This window comes from Toxorhynchites rutilus, chromosome 2, assembly GCF_029784135.1.
Source record: "Toxorhynchites rutilus septentrionalis strain SRP chromosome 2, ASM2978413v1, whole genome shotgun sequence".
In the NCBI taxonomy this organism is placed as follows: Eukaryota; Metazoa; Arthropoda; class Insecta; order Diptera; family Culicidae; genus Toxorhynchites; species Toxorhynchites rutilus.
This window is the reverse complement of record NC_073745.1, coordinates 112,383,841-112,409,185: the sequence shown is the minus strand read 5'-3', so window position 1 is coordinate 112,409,185 and position 25,345 is coordinate 112,383,841. Positions and strand designations below refer to the sequence as shown.

The following is a 25,345-nucleotide window of genomic DNA, read 5'->3' as shown; positions in this document are numbered from 1 at the left end:
TTTCATAAAAAAATATCAATTTTTTTAAGGAAAATTAAACTGAAAAAAAATATGTTCAACGTTGAAATTCATTTTTCTCAAAAACGTATTTTTTTAAATTCTTAAAAAAATATGAAAATATCCCTTGCAATTTCCAACAAGTCACCCAAATATCAGAAGATGGGTACTTTTACAGGGAAGAAGTCTTTCTAGCAACAACATTTTCATGTTTTTTTTTGAAAAAATTACTACTCATCTTTCAGATGAAACGTTCACGCAAAAAAATCGAATAGCTCCTCATAAAATATTTTTTCGCTCCGTCTATGGTAACACTGCATTCCTCACTTCGGAATTCGGCTGCTCGTTCAGTCTGATCGGATGGTTTTTAGTGACAAGATTGAGTTAAGATTTCTCGAAAAAAAATGGAAAAACATCAAATTTTGAACGAAATCGCTCAAAAATTATAAGATCTACAAAATATTGGTTGAAGAATAAAATGTAGGAAATTATTTAAGTTTTCATTAAAAAATGTGAATTTTTTTTTTCAATTTCATTTAAAATTAAAATTCTTTTTTCTCAAAAATGTTTTTTTTTCAAATTTTGTAAAAAAAGATTTGAACAGCCCTTACAATTAGCATCAAGTCATCCATAAATCGAAAGATGGGCACTTTTACAGCGAAAGAGTTTATTCCAACAACAGCTCTTTCATGTTTTCTTTGAAGAATTACTAATAGTGGTTAACTCATAACATTTTTTTATTTATACATAAATCATGTGATTTATATCTTCTGCAAATTTTTTTTTTATTTAGAAACGTGTCAAGAACATGTCACACGTGAGAATTTACACACAAACATGTTACGAGTAAAACAGTATTTTTTCAGTAGTTTTCATATAAAAATTCCATGTTTCTAGAATAACTATAAATGATAGAAAGTTAATGTCTTCGACAAAAGTTCATATTTCAATAAAATCTAAAATTTTGTCGAATACGTTATAACGCTATTTTGACTTTAAACAAAATAAGGATTAATAGTATTTTTTTTAAAGAAAACATGAAAATGTTGTTGTTAGAAAAGCTTGTGCCCATCTTCCGATTTATGGGTGACTTGTTGGAAATTGTAAGGGCTATTCAAATATTTTTCTTTAGAATTCAAAAATACGTTTTTGAGAAAAAATAATTTCAATTTTTAAAAACATTTAAAATAAATTTTTCAGTGAAATTTTTTAAATTTTTTTTGTATTTTAATGAATATGGAAATTTGATCTACATTTCAACTTTTGACCAGAATTTTGTAGATATTATATTTTTCGAGTTAGAATTTTTTGCAAAAAATAAAATTTTTTTGGCTCTTTTCAAAAAGTAGTCTAATTGTTTTTCGAAGATTTCAAGCATGCAAAATTGCTTAAATGATTAATGTCTTTACACCCACAATGTTTCACTGCAATCTGAGATGTTGCTGCCAACGGCCAATCGAGTTGGCATGAAATTCGTTTTTTATAACAAGAAGTGAGGAGATTCGCTGGTATTATTATAAAAATTCATAAAGAAATGCATCTATAGGAAATGGAAAACCGTGTTTTATTTCAAGTCAAATTGGCCTCGCAATTTTGTTTGACCTCATTGCCATTGAATCACGGAAACTTATAGGTCTTCCAAAGATTGTGCAAAGACGATTATTTTTGCAGAACTGTAATTAAACCATATGTGATAAATGCACGAATACACACAAAAATTCTTCGGCATTGAATTGATATTGAATGGAACCATGCAGGATTCGCGCATTAACCTACATAAATTTGGTGATGCGATATTTCTTTCGATCGAGGATTTCCGACAAACATTGGCTGTCATTCCGCGACCAACCACGGCCGATAAAAATTAATGCGTGACTAAAAACATAAAATTTTTGGAAATACATCAAAACGCTCAAATTAACAACCCAAATGCGTGTAGCATTATTAAATGGCCATTCAGATATTTTGTTTTCTAAACAATTGTTGTATATTGGAAATGGAAACAAAATTATGCTGACAATTTCAACCGAGTTGATAAACTGAGAGACGCTATTTTAACACGATCATCTCATTCTTGAGGAAAATTTCCACAATGTCTACAAGGTTGTAGCATACATGGCAGCGAGGGTGTTAACGGTATATTACACATTGTGTACAACAATAGATATAAAGTACTATCGGATATAAGCAAATACATTTTATTGCATTACAATGCATAACCCAATAATTTCATGAACAGTAAAAACGATCGGTATATGTAATCCTTTTCATTTCAAACATTATTTGATTTAACCTTTTTGTGCGTCATAGTTTCATTGTTAATCCATTGTTAATGCTTTTAGCAGTCCATCGATATTATATGTTATGGATTTTTTTTCATTCTCACGTTCCCCGTTTTGTGCAGAAATTCGATTCCTACTTACCACGGATATCATTAGGTGTCTCGGAGTTTCCCCCACACTCACCTTATTGATCCCACGCATTGTTTCCACCTCCTCCTGTTCGACCTTGAGTTTGGCCTTCCAGAGGAAATCAGTCCGGCACACGTACTCTCCTTGGCGATCGAGAGTGTGCAGCACGGACGCTATCAGCAGCAGGAACAGAGCGCCCTGGAACGCTAGAGGCCATCTGTGGGGCGGGGGAAGACAATCAAAACAAATGACAACACGAGAAGAACGACAAAAATGATTAATTAAAAACATAGCACAAGTCGATGCTTACAAGTTATGCGCATTTTGTTAAGGAAGCTAAAGTTTATTGAGATGCTAATTAAAATCGCGGACTGCTGGTGATGCGCAAGGGTGGGTGTAATGGTGTTCGCTTATTGGATGTACTTCATTTGCCGAGGCATTTTCTCCTTGTTTGTCAGTTTTAAAACATTATTGGATGGGAACATTGATTGAACCATTAATTATGCTATAATAGCAGAGTGATGATGGTAGTTATCATTTGAAGGCATGTCATTCATCCCCGATGATTAATACCCGTCTGCACGACATCATCCAAAGTTTTAACGGAAAATTCTGGGCGTATTAAATGGAAGCAATACAAAGAATAACTTTCTTTACTTACGAGTCGTAAAGTATCTGGTACGTTTCGAAGAGCGAGCTCTGCCAGAGCAGCGAGCACTGAACGCCAATAAAAAGTAGCATCAACAGCAGCTTCATGATGAAGCCCGACTTGAGGAAGCCCGAAACGGCAGCTAAACTGATGGCGCACATGTACAGGTAGACGGGAGCCACAGGGGCGTATTCCACTTCGAATGTGACCGTCTCGGTGGTGTTGTTAACCAGTTGAACATTTGCTATCACTAAATCGTCGAAATTTATCTAAGAAAAAAAAAAACAAGAAATACGACACGACGTTATTGGGCTGCTGGAGTGCGTCGGCGGTTGTTCGCGCTGGATTACCACACTAAATATGGCACAGGCTGCTACCAGAGCTGTTGAAATGAGAAATATCGCTATCCTGAGCGGCCGGCTGGCGGCTATAACTTGTCCGGAGCCGTTGGCTCCCGGTGGAGAAAGATCGGACATCTGGTAGTTACTTAAATATAGAAACAGACTTAGAGCCACCGCCGTGGCACTCAGTGAGCCAACCACGACAACATTGCTGTGCGTGTGAGCGAAAACGAAAGGAAGAAGGGAAAAAAAATCCAATAATTTATTACGCCTGATAATGGGAAATATATCAGCCTACCTTTTAAACACTACTATTTGTATCAATCCGATCGATAAGAACAGAATGAATGAACAGATGAGATCGTACCTAAAGCTGGGATCGGGTTGCGCGCGGTACATGGCCTCGCGGGCTGTATTTCTGTACCACATCGTTACCGGTTGTAGCTCCTTGGGTGGGCCCCAGCATTTGCACTCGTTACAGTGGCCGTCCTCTGGCAGAAGATTAGACTCAATCATGGCGATGCTCTGAATGGAGAAAGTTTTTGATTTATTTTTATTAGTTGTTGTGGATTTCATTTGGAACGGCGAGTGGAGTTGTTTGTTTATTACTTTTTTTCTTTATAATCATTGATTTGTAACTGTATTTGTATTTGTAACTTTAGGTTGCAGTGAACATGTCTATCTATTAACTACATTCACGTGCAAATCGAGATGAATTTTGCACCTGTAAGGTTTCATTCTTTAAAGAAACATGAAAAAAAATATTCCAAGAATGGAATTTCATTCTCGTAAGAATGAAATCATGTGGGCGCATGGTACTTTTTGAACATGGAATAATTTCAAAAAGATAGTGCGTTTGCATCAATAATTGAATAAAATACAAAAATTAAAATAAACTCACCCCGTCAGACGAAACTATTGATTTCTAGATTGGAAATGCACCAGAGCAACTTACAGTGTAGTTGATCAACCTCATACAGGGCCCTCAATTATTTTATGGATCTGGGTGTACAACTTAATTCCTTCGGCATTTTGGATGAAAACCACATTTATCTGAATAACATTATTCAAAGTATTGGCTATCACTAACTACTTTTTCCTTTTTCCTTTCTGGTAAATTACGGATTTCGTCGCGAAAGAAACGTTCATCTTTTGGAGCCAAGAATGAATCTAGTCAATTTTTTATATACTGTTCTCAAGTATTTTTTTTTTCATTGAAAGCATTTTGAATCGATCGAAATGGTAGTCGGCAGGGGCAAAGCGGGTGAATCAGAATTTCTCATCTATTTTCTCTCAAATAGTTTTCTAACTCGAACAGGAACATAAGTCCGAACGTTATCATGGTAGAATATTATCGACTCGTGTCTGGTCGCATAATATGGACGTTTTTCAGCAATAGCTTGCTTTAAACCGATCAAATGTTACCTTTAGAAGTCTCCATTGATCGTTTGACCTGGTTGAAAAATTATAAAATTTGTGAGAGTTTAATTAGCTCTTAACATTAACATATACATAATTGATTGCTCGCTGTCTAGAGCGGAACTGAAAGACTAAACTTATTGAATATCCAATTTGTTTCTCATTATCTCTTGGCAACTACACTTACAACTCTCCCAAATATATAATTTTTCAAAGTAACTATCTACAAGTTATACTATACAACATCTCTTGCTTCAAAAATTTCATCCAACTTCGAGAAGTTCAAAACCTATCGTAGTTTAAGTTTCTTCCGCTACATTCCTTCAGCTAAGCACATAATACGGCTAGAGAGATAAGTCACATCGAAAGCACTGTTACCTGCTTGAAAAAATATCCAATAATGCACAAGCGAGAACCGGTTTCCAAAACCGTCCGGATTGAAATACACTGCACTTTGATGCCTCTTTTGACCCGGAAACAATGCTCACATTCACAAAAATTCAATGATTCACCGGAAAAGGACACCAATAAGTCTGAACATATTCCTGAATTGACACAAGTTCATTCCTGATAAAAAGTTATAAAAATAAATTCGATTCGAGAACCACAAATTGGACAAATCAAATCGTGACACATATTTAGTGCATTTGGACAATGCTCGACATTTCACAATTATTCGATTGTTTATCTCAAGGAAATAAAATTTTACTCATTGTGATAGATGCGTACAAATATTTTCTATCAACTGATACAAACATCTTTTAGATCTATTAAGAAATTCTCGAGTTATAACAGATAGTAGTTTGGCCGGATACTGAATATCCGGCAACCTTCGAGGCCGTATAGCCGAATATCCTACAGCCGGGTATTCGGCTCGTTATTTTCGAATACGAAACTAGAAGACACTGCATGTACATATGAAGCGAGTGAAGGAATACATTTTAGAGACAAATAAGCACATTATTACATACAAATTGTGAGCGATGACTTAATTTTCCGTTTAGAAGGAAGTATCAAATTTTCTGCAAGGAATTTGAACACATTTTTCTGGCATGTTTTTTTTATCACAATCATGATATTTTTGTGGATATATTGAAATGAATTTAATTTTGATCGAGTTAAAGTGAGTACTACGAATTTGAATAATAATCTAAAATATAAATGATTTAAATTTGTAAGTATCCTTCAGTGATAATCTGAGAGAGCCACACAATTAGACGACACACCAATGATGCTTTATGGAGCAATGCACTATGCTTTTTCAGACATTTGAAGGAATAAAAAAACAGTTCTGGCCTCTCCAGTATATCCTATGTAATTTCGCAAAAATAAAAAGTATTTGGACAAGAACGAGACTACACATAGAATACAAAACTTAACTCGCATGAGAGCATCTTTAAACGCTCGATTGGGAAGTTATTTGAACTATGTAAGAGAAGATCAAAATTATCTAATCACAATCTTTTTGGGCTTGAGGTACAAGTCAGACTGTTTTGGAGTTCGTGAAACGAAAACAACCTGACAGAAAATCTAATTAGAGTATATAAAATATCTTGCGATGAATCTTCTGAGATTTTCAGAGCATTTATGAGCATTTCAGTAATCAACCTTATTTTTAATTATGAATGAATGATATTAAAGAGCTGTTTTGCTAAGATTTATCTTGTGTTAATGAGGAATTATTGATTTTTTCTCATATCCGATGTCCGACACAATAGTACGTCACTATCTGGTATCCGGCCGGATAGCAAATAGTGGCCGGATAGGCTGGACCCGGATAACCGTTTTATTCCTAATGATAATCACTCGAAATTTTTCGTTTGTTTCCTACTTGTTCAGTGCTTAGATTTTCATTTTACCCTCTATATCTTCCAGTTATACGCAATCCTACTTCAAAACGAAGTACCTTGTTTGCTCAGAGTATTATGAATGTCGAGTTTCGATTCAAATAAAAAAAAACTTTTATTTTTGTTCATTTGAAAGAAAATGTGATCGAAGCACATCATTTGCTTGTAGATGCTTATGGTGAATATGCTCCTGCATTGATATGATGTGAGATGGTTTCGACAATCCAAAGATGGTGATTTCGATCTGAAGGACAATGTACATCCTGGTGCACTGACAATACTGGCAGAAAAACTGAATGTGTTCCGCACAGCAATAGCCCAACCTTTGAAAGCCACAGAAAAAATACAGAAGCTTTGAAAATGGTTTGGAGACACGGTGAATTGATATTACAGCATGAAAACACACGGGCGCACAACCTAAACGCTAAAACTATGAAGAACGCAAAAAAAGCACCTAATAGTAAAAAGTTTTCACATCCGCCGTATTCTCTAAACCTGACTCCTTTAGATGATCACTTTATTGCTTCAATGGCTTCATGCACTTGAGGAGTGGTTGTGTCTGATGGATTGAAAATTAATTCAATTTTCATCGAATTCGAAGTGAATCGAAATACTGTTTTTACGGCTCGACCTAATGTGCTATGAAGGTTTTGCTGTGTGTTTGGTGGGACCATGTCGGTATTATTTATTATGAGCTGTTGAAATCGAACTAAACCATCATTGGAGAACGATATCGAATTCAACAGATTCGATTGGGCTGATCACTACCCGAAAAATGGCCACAATACGAGAAGAGGAACGAAAAAGTGATTATACAGCATGATAATGCTCGGCTTCATGTTGCCAAACTCTCTTGACACGGTCTAGCTCAGGGATTCTCAAACTATTCTCAAACTACTCCTCGCCTCAAATGTCCTCGCCACTAAATGTAGTTGAAATTTTGATATACTGTAAAAATTTCAACCGTATGGAAAGTCCTCTTCAAATGAAAGAAATCCAAATTAATATTCTGAATTCTTCTTTCTCGATAATTATGGCAACAGAGACAAGTTGGGATGATAGAGTTAGAAGCGAGAAAGTATTCGGAAATCTTTCTAACGTTTATAGAGATGACCGTAATATTCACAAATCCCATAAAAAAATCGGGAGGCGACGTCCTTATTGCTATTACTTCATCAATAAATTCAGAACATATTCCAACAAAAGAATTCGACGAGTTTGAGCAAGTGTGGGTCAAAGCACTTATTGCGGGAGAGATACATATATTTGCATATGTTTACTTCCCCCGTGATTGTGCTCAAATTAGTTGTTATGAGAAATTGTTTGAAGTTGCTGAAAATATTTTATCTTCCTTTGCACCAGAATCAAAAATCCATATATACGGAGATTTAAATCAACGAAATGCGGACTTCCTCACTGATATTGACAATGAATTTATCTTGCTTCCAGTTGTTGGTGATAATAAGACTCTGCAATTAATTTTTGATAAAATAGCCGGTCTTGGGTTGAATCAAATAAACAATGTTCATAATCGACAGAAATGCTTCTTGGATTTCTTGTTGACAAATATGACCGAAGATTTTTGTGTGACTGAATGATTAACTCCACTTTGTAAAAATGAAGCTTTCCACATATCTATCGTATATTCTACATTTATAAATAACACTCAAAAACCATTTGATTATGAATTCGAGGAAGTCTTTGATTACATAAAAGCAAATTACCAATTAATTAGGTGTAAGCTTAACTATATCAATTGGCAGGATTTATTTAGAAGTGTGGAAACATTGAAATAGCAGTAACGAATTTTTGCTCGATAATCAATGAAATTATAGAGGAGGAGATACCAACAAGACGCAAATGGAAAAATATAAACACAAAATATCCGATTTGGTTTAATCAAAACATAAATAATCTAAAAAATAAAAAAACAGAAGGCACATAAAATTTATAAGAAATACAAATCTGACGCTAATCTCGAAAGTTTCTTTGATTACATAAAAACAAAATTAAAAAGCAATGGTTTCCCATCACCTTAACGATACCGTGGGGAAAGACCCAGAAAAAAATTGCAATCTCTTTGCAACATTTTTTCAAAAATTTTATATTGAAACTAGAGATGGGCAAAACAGTTCACTTTGATGTACGGTTCACTCACTAACCGTTCAACTAAAGGAGTCAGTTCTTTTGAACCGTTCTTTCGCTCTTTCGTTCAGCGGTATTAAGAACAATATAGAATGTTAGCTAGAACCCAACATCAATAGACAGCTATTAATTGATATCGTTGGATTGGATAGTGTACGTATGGGATTTATATTTTTGAAATTTAGTGGGGAAAGATAAGATGCTTATTCTTTGAAAGTTGCAAACTGTATGTGAAAATAGGTTTATCGGTCGACAAAAGTTTATATAATATAATAATTTGATGCGCACAAAATATGTGCAATTTTTCATATTCCCTTTTTGGACAACACACAGGTTCCATGTAAGATCATATTTCATAATGTTCATTCAGAGGAAAAAATCAGCAGCGATCTTCACTAACAATCAATCATACAAATAATCACGATAACACGCACACGCAATAGGCCAAACAATGAATTGAAAGCAACGAAAAAACGTTTTTCTAAACATGCCGTCACTATAAGATTTTATGTTTACCTAATCCATGAATCGCCCCAGCTTCCCCCAGATTTTTTCTGATGATCAGGAAATATATGAATGTTACGCGGAATTGAAAGAATACATGAAATTGAAAATATATAGATTTGCTTTTAAAACTACGAAAATCTAATTTAATTTTTGACCCAAAATTGAGTATACGTTAACACAATGAACCCTGCGTTACATGCATTTTGCTCATAAATAACAATATTGTTTTATTTTCCTTACAAGCATTCTCGTTATATTTATCCATTCCGTCCATCGCAAATCAGTTCAGCTGCACTCGTTAGTTCGCAAACACTTCGTTCTCAAACAGTTCGTTCCAAAACAGTTCACTCTCAATCAGTTATTTCCCATACAGTTCACTCGCAAACAGTTCGTTCTGAACCAGTTCGTTCACAAACAGTTCATTCTCCATCAGTTCACTCTCAAACAGTTCACTCGCAAATCGTTCTTTCGGAATCAGTTCGTTCAGAAACCGTTCGCTCGCAATCAGTTCGTGGGGAAAACTACCGTTCTTTGAAAAAGAACGACCGTTCGTTCACTCTTTTCGGCGAACTAGTTCTTTCGTACCGTTCGTGAACGGTTTGCCCATCTCTAATTGAAACAGCCGAGGAGGACCGAGATCGTGACTTCTTTGCATTTCTTCCAGAATTTCCATGTGATGTTGGAGTCAGAAAACTAACTTACATTGAAACTTTTGACGCATTAAATAAGCTTGATGTCTCGAAAGGGCCAGGTCCTGGCGGAATTCCACCGGTTTTATTAAAAAAATTGGCATCTGAATTAACTCATCCACTTTTATGGCTTTTCAATAAGTCATTGGAATCAGAAAGGTTCCCAAAAATATGGAAAAACTCTTTTCTTGTACAAATATTTAAATCCGGTAAGAAATTATCGTGGAGTAGCAATTATTTTTTGCATTCCAAAACTCTTTGAAGCCATAATAAACCAAAAACTTTTTCAACAACTAAAGACACGAATTACGAAAAAGCAACATGGTTTTTTTTCAAAGGACGATCAACAACAACAAATTTGCTAGAATCTGTTACATTCACTTTGAATGCAATGGATAATGGTAATCAAGTTGAAGCTCTATGCACTGACTTTAGTAAGGCTTTCGATCGTGTTGATATACCCTTATTCCTTCTTAAACTTCAAAAAATAGGGATTGAAGTCAAGCTATTGAAATGGCTAGAATCATATTTAGCTGACCACCCGCAAATGGTGAGATTTAATGGAAAAATTTCAAAACCAATATTTGTTACATCCGGAGTTCCTCAAGGCTCTCATTTCGGGCCACTTTTGTTCATTTTATTCGTTAATGACGTTTGCGTTTTTCTTGCCAATGTTTAGGCACTTATCTACGCAGATGATATGAAGCTTTATATGGAAATAAAGAATGAGGAAGACTCTCAAACATTCAAAAATGAAGTTAACATATTTTATAATTGGTGCACTAAGAGTTTATTACAGCTCAATGTTAGGAAATGCACTTTGATGACTTTTACAAGAAGAAGAACATACTTGAACAATGGTGTTAAGCTGGGAAGTCAAACCATCAATAGATGTCAACGAGTAAGAGACTTAGGCGTGGTCTTAGATTCGAAACTAACCATCGTTGATCATTATAATACAATCATCCATAGAGCAAATACAATTTTGAGCTTCATCAAATGCTTTAGTTACCATTTCCACGATCCGTACACAATAAAAACATTGTATATTACAGATCAATTCTCGAATACTGTAGTATTGTATGGCCCCCCTTCACTTCACACTAAGACAGAATTGAATCTGTACAAAAACAATTTTTATTATTTGCACTTCGTAAACTAGGCTGATCTTCATATAATCTCCCTCCATATGAAGCACGCTGTATGCTAATCAATATTTATTAAAAGCCTAAAAGATCGTCGGAACTCTGCCATGATTCTATTTATTATTGAAATCATATCACAACAAGTGGACTAAGAAGAAATATTAGGAAACCTAAGTTTTTGCGCACCGATTAGGCACCTGAGAAACCCTAACATTTTCTACATAGATTACCGAAGAACGAACTATGCCAAATATAGTCTTATAAATCGTATGATGTGCCTCTGTAACGAACACAGTGAAATAATTGATGTAACCATGTCAAGGTCAATGCTTAAAGACTATCTGAATAGAATAAGATATAGTTAAATTTCACTGTAATATTTGGGCAGCATATTTGGTCTAAGATTTGACGAAATAAATAAATAAATAATTAAAAAAAAAAAAAATATTTTTTTATTATTGCTTGTTTCTTTTGAATTAAGCAGATAAATTATCCAGCCAGCTCTCTTTAGTTTTTTTTAGTTTCAAGCAAGTAGTTTTAAGTAGTATTAAGAATGTATCGGTATACAATTTTGATTGACGACAACAAATTCATAAATATTTTGGGCTAGAGACACCTTTCCCAGAATGAAGAGATACCATCGGCCCCTATGGCCAAATTTCTTTAAAAAAATCTCCTTTTTTTTCTTCGTACAAAACGCTTACCAATTCAATAACATACAGTCAAAGAGAAAGAATAGGAGTCACCGTGAAAAGTGGTTCGATAAACTCCAAGATGGTCGAGGAAGAAGTTTAGGCAGAATTTGAGCACCAGCTGAGAATATTACTTTGGAATGTCGCTAGAAAACACAAGGTGTCTGTATCTATCCAGAAAACTATGAAACATATTGATAAAGTGCAGAAGAAGCTAACCCGTGCCTGGAAACTCAACACGCACAAGGCCGACTTCCATCAACTCCTTGAACAGGAAAATTATGTCGCAAAGTTGACTTTCCGGAGTATTAAAAAATCGATTCGAAATTCGCGAGGAATTTTTTGATCTGACGAGCAATTTGCGGATGTGCAGAGGTAAGCGCTCTCTACATCTCTTGAGATTAGAAACGGTGAGATATACCAATAGAAGCGTCTTCCGATCGTCTCTTGTCATTTCTAAAGAATCACAAAGGTTCAACATTGTTTTGGATTATATTAGCATCCTGCCACTATGAACCCTCCAGATTTTTCGGAGCTTCGCCCTATTGAAAAAAAAGGGCTATCATGCAGTCAGCACTTTGTGAGCAAGAATGTTGAACACGAGTTGGAGAAAATTTGCACAGATAGTAAGAAAATATTGAAAAAGAGTGAAGAGATGTGAAGAGATGATTGCGGATAGTCGGAACGGGAGCAGTCCTTTATTTCTAGATGGTTTCATGATAATCCCATAAAAAGGCGCGACTTTGATTAGTAATTTTGTCGTAACATGTTCTATCGAATACACTCTTTATACTCCAGAAACAGAAGAACGTTTGGAACCGTGTGTAACTCCGTTCCAATGTGAAATTTACTAACAAATTGTTATTCACGAGATTCATCGGTAATAACACTAATCACGTGAAAATGGATGTATGAGAAAAGCATTATGGCTTTGTAACGTTTGAGCAAAGACACAGAAAAAAACATCGTTCATCGAGATAATGACTTTGAAACAAACATTAAAAAAGGTTTGATGGAATACGTAGAACGAGGAAGCCTTTGCTATAAGCCGTCATTAATCCATTAGCTTTCTTTCGTTGAAGCATATCTTTGTTTTCTGGAAAAATCTGACATATCCTTGGAATATATCGAATACATAATATCACGCATATCAAGTTGACGCAGGGAATTGAACTTTCTGACAACCAAAGTTGATTTAATCTTGGTGACATAACTAAAAATTGGCAGACACTAGTAGTGGGTGAAGAAATGGAAACAAAAAAGATCGTCATGCACTTTGTAAACGCTCAGATTGATTCAAAAAGTAGCTCCTGCTCACTCTCATATTCATTTTGTAACACACGTCGACGCTAGTAAACAAGCATCCTGCACCTACTATATTTGACAGCATAACCTACAACCCAAACAGACAGACTGTCTCCCCTAGTCTAACTTACCGCCAGTCCAATATTTCTCGCCATCTTCGAATCAGTGATGTTGGCAAACGGTTTGTCCGCACCCCAACATTCGACGTATTTGGTCATCTTTGAGGACGGTCGGTTGCGCAGCAGAGGTCCCGGAGTGGTCACCATCGGCGAACGGAGGCAGTCGATGTTTGTGATGGACATCTTTCGCATATCACCGAAAATGGAGCTGGTGGACTTTCGCCGCTCGGCAAACGCCATTAAACCTGCCGGAGAAGAATGAAACTTATTAAAAGTGTGTGACAAGGTGCGTGAAAAACGGGGGAAGAATTGATAGGCGTGGAACTGCGCGGATAAAAAATTCAATTTCTCAACGGGTGATAAATTTCTCGGGTACACAATATAAATCTTAATTCCGTCACTAGATCCTAAATTATTAGCCTACGCATCCAGCCGCGCTCTTGTTATCGGTAATCGAATATCGTCTGAACAAGGCGATAAGCGTAATAAAATTCCTGAGCAATGAAATTCAATATTGCCATCTAACCTTCTGCGTCCGCCAAAGATTTTTTTTTAGGTTCGTTCGGTAAAAGAATTACCCTACCTTGCACCGACAGTTTCCGGCTGCCGACCCGCTCGGGTAAATGTCCGTTGGTAGTGATGGGCTCGACCGGTAGGGTGAGGCAGGATTTCTTGCTGGGTTCCTGATCCGCTTCGTCGCCATTTTCCGCCCCTTCCTCGTTGATTGTCTCGGTGGTAATGGTGATGCTGGTTTGCTTGATGAGGGGTGACGGGGAGGGCGGCGGCAGAGGACTGGATGGGACGGACAGCTGTCGGGGCAGCAGGTGCTCGTGCTCCTCCTGGATGACAACGGGTGAGATGGAAGAGTGAGAGCGCCGCAGGTCATCCGGAGTTCTCGGTGTTCGGGGTGTCTTTGGTGTTTTCGGTGGTTCGCCGACCGAAGCGGTGTCCGTCGATTCGGGCTCGTTAATTCTGATGGTGGTGGTTGGCGAGGGGGTGCGCGCATTCGAGGTTGGGGTCGCCCTCGGCGGTGGGTCGCTCGCCGGTTTCTGTTTAAATTTTTGTGTGCAAATAAAAATGAAGAAAGAAAGAGACAAACAATGATTAGGCATAGGCTTTGGCGTGAATAAACTGCTGATGAAGTCGGGTTCCAGTCCCAAAGCGCTCATTTTTTTTGCGGTTCTGCTAATTTAGTTAAAACAAATTTGATTAATATGTTAATTTCGAAGTTTCAAATAATCAAGTTTGAAAATGAATTGTAATGTATGGTTTGATTCCGTTCTCGACAACGAGCTTTAAAGTGTACTGATTGGCTAATGGCAATTTTCAACACGTTCTACGTCTTGACACTCATAATTGAATACCTTTCAGGCGCGGTTCAACCATTCGCCAATCGGTTGGAGGGCAATCGAAGCCAAAGCTCTCAGAAGCGATGGCAATTAACGTTTCCGCTTCTGGACCTTTCGGGTTTTCCAGTTCGCTACGATAAGGCGATGGACTTGCTCACACTACCAAACGGGCCGAAGGAGCAGTGTTTCGATAAATTATGTTGTTTTCATTTACATAATTTTCGGTATTTGCCGCGGCTAAGCAAATTGTTTGAGCGCACGAGAAGCGAAGTTTAATTAAAATCGCTACTGTTCGCTTCGGGGAGGAAGCGGTATAATAATTTTTCCCCTGTAATCGAATTTAGCGAATGTTTTTGGGGCTGTTCTGGCGTACAATTCGCGTGTTTCGCCAAAAGCACAGCGTTACTGAACTGATTTTCCGAGCGGGATGTGAGGAACTATTACGTCGTCGTTCGAGCTCCGATCGTTGACTCGACAATCTCTGACAATATAATTACGTAATGTAAGTTTGGTTATAAAGCAAGCATTCAGCGTCAGTGAGTTCCTGTTTGTAGTCTGGAGAATTGATCAAATTTTGAGTGGGCTCGTTTTACGTTTCACTGCAATTTGTTGAACAAAGTGTAATGGTATATGTGGTAATTTACAAACTATCATGTGGTTACAAAACTGCTGATGAAGTTTGGTCCCAGTTCCTAGGTGCTCAATTTGGGACTGACACTCAATTTAATTACCTGAATATTTCAATCTATAATCTTTAAATCAATTCTGGATTGGGTGAAAGATTCCAATTCTCTTTTGATGTTCAATCTTTAAGAGTAAAGTTGGAATACATGGACTATTTCCATAGTAGAATTTTCTGCGTATTCCCGTTCGAGTCAGAAATTCTATCGTCATAGATTTTTTTTTCGGTTTGCACTGGAACAGGGGATTTGTCTACGGTGTGGTGGGATGAACATTGGGCATTGCTAGTCCCCAAGAAAAGCCACAAGAACCCGGAAACAGCTCCTTTAAGCGAATTGACGCCACTATAAGCGTCTTTGCCCAGTCCTGATGGTACTCGGGACGTAAAGCAGCATTATCACGATGGTCCTCCTGCGAGATAGTGGGGTTGGTCGCAGGCCTTGCCAGCCGCACCATTAAAACACCAAACAGATGTCGAAGAAAACTGCGAGCATTTGCATTCGCACCAAATTAACGAAGCACGAACGAACAGCTGCACAGTTCTCAGGAGACGCGAAAGTTAGAAACTCAATGCATCCCGAAAACGCTTCGTGTCACGAGCAGAGATGTGTCGGAATAAGGATGGGAGTATTCTGATAAACGAACGTGAAGTGAATGAAAGGTGGAGGTAGCACTTCGATGAACATCTGAATGGTGTGCAGGCAGAGAACCGAGATGACGATGGAAGCGGTTATCTTGGTGCAGTTAATAATGAAGATGTACCACATCCAACGATAGGCGATGTTTAGAATGCCATCAAACAGCTTAAGACCAACAAATCAACTGGCAAAGATGGCATCGGAGCAGCACTTGTCAGAAACGGAACAGCTACTGGATGAGTGGAAAGATGTGGTTATTTGCCCTATCTTCAAGAAAGGGGACAAACTAGACTGTGAAAACTTTCGGGCAATCACCGTCCTGAATGCCGCCTAGAAAGTGCTTTCTCAAATCATCTTCCGTCGTCTATCGCCACTTACAAACATATTCGTGGGAGGCCGACTTCATCGAAGGTCGGTCTACTACTGACCAAACCTTGCGGCAGAACCTCCAAAAATGCCGTGAGTACAGAGTCCCTACGCACTATTTATTCATCGACTTTGAAGCCGCATATGATTCAATAACACGAAAAGAGCTATGGAGAATCATGGACGAAAACGGCTTCCCGGTGAAGCTTACAAGACTGGTTAAGGCTACGATGGATAGAATACAGTGCTGTTTGCGAATATCGGGTGGATTATATGATTCATCCAATCCCCGCAGGGGGATTTTGTCAAGGTGATGGTCTCTCTTGCCTGTTATTGAACATTGCGCTAGAGGATGTTATAAGACGAGCGGCGTTAACTTGCTTGGTACGTTTTTGATAGATCCAGTCAATTCATCTGCTTCGCTGATGACGTAGACATTGACGACAGAATATTTGAGACACCAGACTTAAACGCGAAGCAGAGAGGATTGGACTGAAATCAATGTATCTAAAACCAAATACATGCTGGCTTCTGGATCCCGATCAGGTTGTATTGAAATGATTGACGGCGATGAGTTCGAGGAAGTGGACAAATTCATCTACCTTGGCTCAATGGTAACGTCTGACAATGATACCAGCCGTGAGATCCAGAGACCGGAGTCGTACCTACTATGGTCTCCACAAACACTTAAGGTCAAACAGACTTAGCAATATCGCGAAATGTTCCCTTTACAAAACGCTCATAAGACCGTTCGTGCTCTACGGGCACGAAGCATGGACAATGCTCGAACAGGCGAACCTGCGAGCACTCGGAGTCTTTGAACGACGGGTGTTAAGAACCATCTTCGGCGGTTTGCAGGAGCACGGCGTATGGAGGCGAAAAATGAACCACGAGCTCACGCAACTCAATGGCGAACTCAGTATCCAGAAAGTGATCAAAGCTGGAAGGATACGGTGGGCAGGACATGTTGCAAGAATGTCTATCCTGCAGAAATGGTGTTCATCGGGAATCCGGCAGGTACGAGATGACGAGGAGGTGGTTAGACCGAGTGGACCATGACATGGAGAGCACGGAGTGCTCGCGGAAATGGAGAGAGTAAGAACCGAATTAATTGGAGAAAAATTGCGAATTAGACCATGTTGTAAAAAAGTTAAGCGTAAATAAAAAAATTTAAAAAATCTGGTCTTCTCAAGCACGATTTTTCGATTATGTTAATCATACATTTCCGTGGAAAGTGCACGAAAAGTACAGATTCTCATTGTAGTTGATACATTGTTTGAAATCTTTGTATAACTACTTCTAAAGAATGCACGCTCAGTATGATCCTTTTCGTGATTCGCATAGAGCCTTCTATCAGAAACCTGCATGCCGCATTGGGTAACTGAAGAAATTCGGGTGACACTTTGAAAAAAAATTGGCTATAATGTTTGCACCGTTTCATACAATGTTTAGGTTTTGCACGCACGTAAGCTGTAATTCATTTTATAATAGAGCACGAGTGAACGAAGCCGATTTCCTAAGATTGACAGTTGCAAAATGACGAAGAGGCAGCGTATTCGTGATTTGTCCCACGCGTAAATGGCACAAAAAGATATTTCAATCGCCGAAGTGAGAGTGGACCGTGAAAAGGGTCTTAGATCGAGAAAAGAAAGGACAACTATCCACGAAGGTGCTGACAGATCGTTCGGGGTCAGCTCGGATTTCGAGGTTTATCTTCTTCTTAAATGGCACTAACGTTCCTAGAGGAACTTTGCCGTCTCAACGTAGTATTTCTTGCGTCATTTTCATTAGTACTTAGTTGAGATTATTATGTCAAATAACACGCCTTGAATGCATTCTGAGTGGCAAGTTTTAGAATACGCGTTATCACAGTGCAAGTCGGAGGAAATTTCTTTGACGAAAAATTCCCCCGACCAGAACGGGAATCGAACTCGAACCTCCGGCATGTTAGGTGTGACGTTAACCACTCGGCCTGGGAGCACATATCTCTGATTTGGAGGGTTATCGCAACCATCAAAAAGAAGATTCAGGCGAAGCCAAGCGTCCAATGAGGAAAATGGCGATGAAATCTGGGATTAGCTTGATAGAGGCTAAGGAGGAGGTTAGAGGGCCTTTGTCGTGCAGCTATGTTTGTCTTGAGACCCCAGTTTTAGTCATTATAATGGTTTGATATGACAATCAACTGGGCTTCGTAATATGAGAAATTTATGAAAACAATCTACCAGTGACTGCGACAGAAAGAGTCTCCGTCGCTATTTCAGCATTCCACGCACTGAATTGGATTCAGAACGATTCAAAATCTGTGTATTGTAACCTGCTTCCTGCACCTGCTTCTAAGTCTTCGTTCAATCAGGTTGCAGAAAAAAATTATAGGAGGTTGTGTCCAAGATACGATCGCATTGTTGACGTAGAACTACGCTGTTATTTTATATAAGTCGCTTGTGTATACCTTCGGATATTATTCTATAATGCTGTGAAAATTTTAGAATCAACTGCTTAGTAGAATAATCTCTGGAATGGTTTTTTCATTGTAGAATCAGTTGACGATAATTGATTGATGATTCATTCTTGCCCTCGCAAAACAATACACTAGCTAGCAATTTATTTCATGTCAATGCATTGAAAGTTTACCTCGAACGCTATTCCGGTGGCCTTTTTCGCAATTGACATAGACTCGGCTACAGTCGATTATATTGCACCAGTACCATTATTCCACATCTCATAACTACATAAATATATCGTTGGCACCGCATGGAAACAACAACAATGACAACACTTGCAAGTGTCAAATATCATGCTACATGTTAATTAGCATTGCCTCAAAGGAATCGCACCTCTAGGCATCGTTCGAACAACGTAAACCAAGCGCCAAACAAGCGTTCGCCATAGCATGCATACAGAGCCATACATTGGTGGCTTGAAACTACTAGGAATATAACCATATCTCATCATTTTGCGTTATTCTCAAAAGAAACGCTTCTGTTAATATTATTGGCCTCGAACAAAGTTGCATTACTTTCTCATGCTTGAGAGAAGCGCAGCTGTCACCCTTAGTGGAGGAAGTTTTGCTACTGGCAAGCGAAACCTAATCACATACAAAATTCCAGAACGACATTTACTTTCTTGGTTACTAAACAAGCGAGATAAACTATTTTAGTTAATATCAACAACCTCGAAAACAGTAGCACTGCTTCATTATGATCAATATTAGCTCAAATGCAATCCTAGTTGAAGGCAGTTTTGCGACTGGCACGCGAACCCAAATGACTTATAACATTCCAGTAAGACATTCAAGATGCTTGATATTCCCCAAATGATTTTTTGGTGCACAACCTGAACGCCTGTTTCGCCATAACGTCAGTTTGATTCGTTGATGCATTCTCAAAGGCACCAACGAAACCCTTATGATGACGGGAAACAAACAATGTTAACTGCTTGGAAAAAGACTGAATTATGCCACACAGCTTGTACTCTGATGTAACACCCATCGATGCGAATTCGCTGATGAGAGCGACCGCCTTCACCACCAGCAGGGGGAGCATGATTTTGGTTGCTGCCTGGGCGTTCACATTTTCGACCGACGCGCCGAAATCGCCTACTTCGCTGTTGTTCGATGCGGTGTCACACTCGCGAAGGCTCGGTTCAGTGTGAGCGCTTTTCACTGCACCAACATCGCGTGCATCATTAGATGACGCTTGTCTCGAAATTTTATTGCCCCTGGCAATGCGTTCATTTTTTGCAGGGCTCGAGCCTGCCTTCCACTTCTTCTTGTTCATCACACACTACGCGAAGCGTCCAATTTATGACGCGGAAAGAAAAACACACGATACGAATAACGCGAAAAACGAACAGAAAAACCAAACGATATATCCAAGTTGGATTACCACTGGTGGGGTCCAATCTTAGTTCGAAGCGCAGCGAAAGCAAAGCGGATTGCTGGATTGCTCAACAGTCCGATGCCGAATGAAAGTTTGCCTCAGCGAGATTCACTGTTTATACTCTAGGCAAGTATTCCCCTTCATTCTTCTACTTTTCCTTTGTTCATGGAGACTTTAAATCCTACGATTTCATCTTCGTTGGTCGTCGATAAGTTGCTCGTTCTTGACAGCTCTGTTCGGGAAAGCACACAAATGGACAGAACAAATGTATGGGAAAATGGAAACGCTTAAAGTTTTCATGAATTTTAACCATTTACAAACCATGGGATTCTAAGCATATAGCATATTAAAAGAATCTTAGGGAATTTCCGATTCGTTTAGTATGTAAATCGCCAAAATCCGTTCGCGGTAACAAAAGTTATTAACGTTAACTTTATTTCATAAAAACGTGACCTGTTTTCTGATTTGGCACCCTTCATGAAAGACGTAGTTTTACGTCAAAAATGGGATTGAAAGAGAAGAGCGTGCAAGCGGAGACTATTTCCCTATCATTTTGCAATGGAGGCTAATACCGTTCAATCCGGTTGCAGATAAGAAATAGGATTGGGAGAGAAGAGCGAGCGAGAATTCATTACTGACTGGACTTTCGAGCGGGCGCCTGTTTATAAGCCTTCGTTCAATCCGATTGCAAAAAAGAAATGGGATTGAGAGAGAAGAGCTTGCGAGTGAGACGGTTACAGAAAAGACATGGGATTGAGAGAGAATAATACCGTTTAATCCGATTGAGAGAGAATAATACCGTTTAATCCGGTTGCAGATAAGAAATGGGATTGGGAGAGAAGAGCGATCGAGAAATCACTACTGAAAGGATTTCCGAGCGGGCATCTGCTTATAAGCCTTTGTCACACCGGTGGCAGAAAAGAAAAAGGGATTGAGAGAGAAGAGCTTGCGAGCGAGACGGTTGCAGTAAAAAATGTGATTGAGAGAGAATAATACCGTTTAATCCGGTTGCAGATAAAAAATGGGATTGGGAGAGAAAAGCGAGCAAGAAATCATTACTGACTGGATTTTCGTGCGAGCACCTGCTTATAAGCCTTCGTTCAATCCGGTTGCAGAAAAGAAATGATATTGATAGAGAAGAGCTTTCGAGCGAGACGGTTGCAGAAAAGACATGGGATTGAGAGAGAAAAATACCGTTCAATCCGGGTGCAGATAAGAAATGGGATTGGGAGAGAAAAGCTTGCAAGCGAGACGGTTGCAGAAAAGACATGAGATTGTGAGAGAAAAATACCTTTCAATCCGGTTGCAGATAAGAAAAGGGTTTGGGAGAGAAGAGCGAGCGAGAAATCATTACTGACTGGATGTTCGAGCGAACGCCTGTTTATAGGTCTTCGTTCAATCCGGTGGCAGGAAAGAAATAGGATTGTGAGAGAAGAGCGAGCGAGACGGTTACAGAAAAGACATGGGATTGAGAGAGAATAATACCGTTCAATCCGGTTGCAGATAAGAAATGGGATTGGGAGAGAAGAGCGAGCGAGCAATCATTACTGACTGGATTTTCGAGCGGACGCCTGTTTATAAGCCTTCGTTCAATCCGGTTACAAAAAAGAAATGGGATTGAAAGAAGAGCGAGCGTTAAATCACTATTGAATGGATTTCCAAGCGAGCACCTGTTTATAAGCCTTCGTTCAATCCGGTTGCAGAAAAAAATGGGATTCGGAGAATATAATACCGTTCAATCCGGTTGCAGATAAGAAATAGGATTGGAATAGAAGAGCGACCGAGAAATTACTGAATGGATTTCCGAGCGAGCACCTGCTTATAAGCCTTTGTCACACCGGTGGCAGAAAAGAAATGGGATTGAGAGAGAAGAGTTTGTGAGCGAGACGGTTGCAGAAAAGACATGGGATTGAGAGAGAATAATACTGTTCAATCCGGTTGCAGATAAGAATGGATTTCCGAGCCAACACCTGCTATTAAGCCTTCGTTCAATCCGGTTGCAGAAAAGAAGAAGGGATTGAGAGAGAAGAACTTGCGAGCGAGACGGTTCCAAAAAATATATGGAATTGAGAGAGAAAAATACCGTTCAATCCGGTTGCAGATAAGAAATGGGATTGGGAGAGAAGAGCGAGGAAGCGATAAATCACTACAGAATGGATTTCCGAGCGAGCACCTGCTTATAAGCCTTTGTTCAATCCGGTTGCAGTCATGAAGCTGAACATTGTGAATGAACAGTTAGAGGTGCAACGAAGGTGATTTGAAGAGCTTTAACGAGTAGTATCCTCTGCTTAGAATGACATACACAGTACAATAAGGCGCAGCTTGCTCGAAACCACCCCGAATGGGTTATTTGAACTTATTGACAACTAAAGATGACCAACGAACTAGAAACTTATTGTAATTCATGTGAACTTGACGTTAATTTTGTGAAGGAGTGAGAGTTTTTCCATCTGGTTCTATGGTTATGACACCCTGGAATTTTAGTTTTTAAAATCTTTCGCGCCTGGACACAACAATAAAGTTCAAATGGACATTCTTATAAATGAAGATAGTTATTATATCCTACACTATATAATTTAATTCAACCGACCTCTTACATATCTCTGGAAACTCAGAAAAATAGGGTGGTTCTATAGTTGTGAAGCGCAGTATAGTAGGAACATAGAATGTAATAAAAACCCCACAAGTCACTGGGATAGCGATCAGTTAACATTCCTCAAATTGGTCTTTTTCAAGGCTAGAGGCGAATGAACTAGAGTTCCTAGAGTATAGCCTTTACAATCCATCACTTAACTGTACAAAATTTGCTTTTCTAGACGAATGGGAAAAAAATGGAAAAATCACAAATTAATGGAAATGAAGGCAAAATTGCATGAATTGGGCTTCGAATTGCTTCAGCATCCACCGTATTCTCAAGATTTAGCCCCCAGTGACTATTTTCTGTTCGCAGACCTGAAGAGGATGCTCGCTGGTAAGAAATTGAAGACCGATGATGAAGTGATTACGGAAACTGAGGCCTATTTTGGAAAAATCGAAAGAGTACTATAAAAATGGTATTGCAAGTTGCAAGATCGCTATAATCGCTGTATCGCTCTCGAAGGCAATTATGTTGAATATTATTATTATTATTAATTGAATTTTGCAAAAAAATAGTTTTACTGTGTTATCTTATAAACTTCTTAGCCGAACTGTTACTGATAAAAAAGACGCAAGTAATACTACGCTGAGACGACGAAGTTCCTCTAGGAACGTTAGTGCCATATAAGGAGAAGAAGAAGTGATTTCAAGACTTTAAAATACATAAAATCAATCAACAGAGTCATACTCCTCTAACTCCAACAGGCGATGGAGTAATGATTTGCTCGGCTTGTAATGAGTTCCATTTCATGTTATACCTTCAACAGATTGTAACTCAAATTGCAAGAGAGTAATATTTTTTCTGAATCACCAAAAACGTCTAGTAAAGAGTTAGTTTTCAAACTTCATTTTTTCTCAAATAGTATCAAAAGTACTACGGTTTTATGTTTATGGCTTGATGACTTGATGAACTTTGATGGAACGACTTTACCTTTACGTTACAGTTTTTCACCTAATCTTAAAAGTAATCTTCATTTTTTTTTAATTCGACAAAGAAATAAAAAAAACACCCAGTTTGATAAATCACGACCCAAATAGCACAGTGTTTCGCACAATGCACAGTCAATTTCCTCGTTGTAACGAGAAATGAAGTTCTACGCTTCCATCTAAAGGGTCATTTTTACAACTTCAGCGCCGACTACGCAGTCGTAGATAATAATTCTCATATTAGCCAAAAGCTCGGTAAAATTTATTTCGCAGAAGGTAAAAATTTATACGGGTCGATACCCGGAAATGAGTTTGTTACAATATAAAAAAAAGGTTCACATAAAACCGTACATTTGTCGGATGGCCGTGTAAACACGAAAGTGTAGAAAGTGTAGTCCCTCAAAAAAGTTTATTGCCTTTTTGTGATGTAAATGGTGTTATTTACTGGCGAAGCAAGCTTCTATTCTATGTAATGGTAGTGTCGAGTCTTCCTATAATCATGTTTATCTCTTACATTACAATTAAAATTTTGATCTGCCAATCAAGAAGTTTATTTTACTACCATGAGACTGCAACAGCATAAAACTCTCACAGGAATCTCGCATCTGTGTCTATTTGAGCAAATCGTGAATCCATTTGGCTTACCTTCGGTGGTATGATCAGATACGTTTCCACTTTATGATCCGCCAGATAGGATTCCCGTCCAGCACCTCCCCCCGGCTCGACCTCGAACTTGTCGCCCAGATAGTCCAACGTGGCTTTCGTGATGTGAACACGTCTGTGTGTGTGTGTGTGTGTTTGTGTGCATCGGCAAGCAGGGAAACATAAAACCGTAATCATTGATTTTGAGTCGGATTGCTCGTTCGATTGTTCTTACCCGGCCACGCCGCCACTCTCCATGTGATTCGCCAACGTAACGTCGTCACTCCACACATCGAATTGCCACTTGCGAAGACCGAGGACACCGCACAGTACATTGCCGGTGTGGATGCCGATACGCATGTCAACGTTGAATCCGGTGGCCTCACGAACGAATCTATTCCGAGGAGAAATAATCAAAGATGGACAAATAGCTTGCGTAAGAACAGGTATGGTTTAATTGAATTAGAAGTACTTTCACAAGTTGCACTCAAACGGATATTAGCTTATAATTATAATGGAATGCGCTGGTGTCGGAGTGGCGTTATTGAAGCTGCAATCTCTAGTCCGTGACCGTGAGAATGGGTACTCGTGAATAATGGTACTGTACTGTCTCTGTGCATTTTCTAGTTTGAATTCCAGGAACAAAGAGTTTTGTTTTGCGTCACATTAAAATCTCCACCCCAACAAAGAACCACATCAAAGTGAATTCTTTTCATAATTGTTCACAAGATTGTGTTCATTCGACGCTTATTAGCCACAGCAAGTACCCCCGCCCCAAAACAAGAGGCTCCCTGGCCAACTTGAACATTACCGGTGGTGTGTTTCTAATAAGTTGTCGAGCCGTGGGCTGCCACGCACCGGATATTGTGATTCCATTAAATTGTAATTAAATGGTGCTCCCGGAAATTCCATGAAGCCATCATGCCAGCATCATATATACATCGCACAGACATCATACGCG

The 25,345-nt window shown here is 38.7% G+C and overlaps 1 protein-coding gene across 6 annotated transcripts in view; it reads right to left on the bottom strand.

Moving 5' to 3' along the window:
- LOC129770253 (adenylate cyclase type 2) overlaps window positions 1-25,345 on the bottom strand; it is a 177,247-nt gene that overhangs the window by 17,600 nt on the left and 134,302 nt on the right. For all 6 annotated transcript variants that reach the window (XM_055772962.1, XM_055772963.1, XM_055772960.1 and 3 more), the window contains 8 exons: window positions 24,620-24,778; window positions 24,388-24,520; window positions 13,850-14,315; window positions 13,279-13,511; window positions 3,697-3,923; window positions 3,408-3,609; window positions 3,070-3,326; window positions 2,463-2,625 (listed from right to left, as the gene is read on the bottom strand). In XM_055772962.1, the coding sequence (XP_055628937.1) occupies window positions 2,463-2,625; window positions 3,070-3,326; window positions 3,408-3,609; window positions 3,697-3,923; window positions 13,279-13,511; window positions 13,850-14,315; window positions 24,388-24,520; window positions 24,620-24,778 (1,840 nt within the window). The remainder of the gene's footprint in view (window positions 1-2,462; window positions 2,626-3,069; window positions 3,327-3,407; window positions 3,610-3,696; window positions 3,924-13,278; window positions 13,512-13,849; window positions 14,316-24,387; window positions 24,521-24,619; window positions 24,779-25,345) is intronic.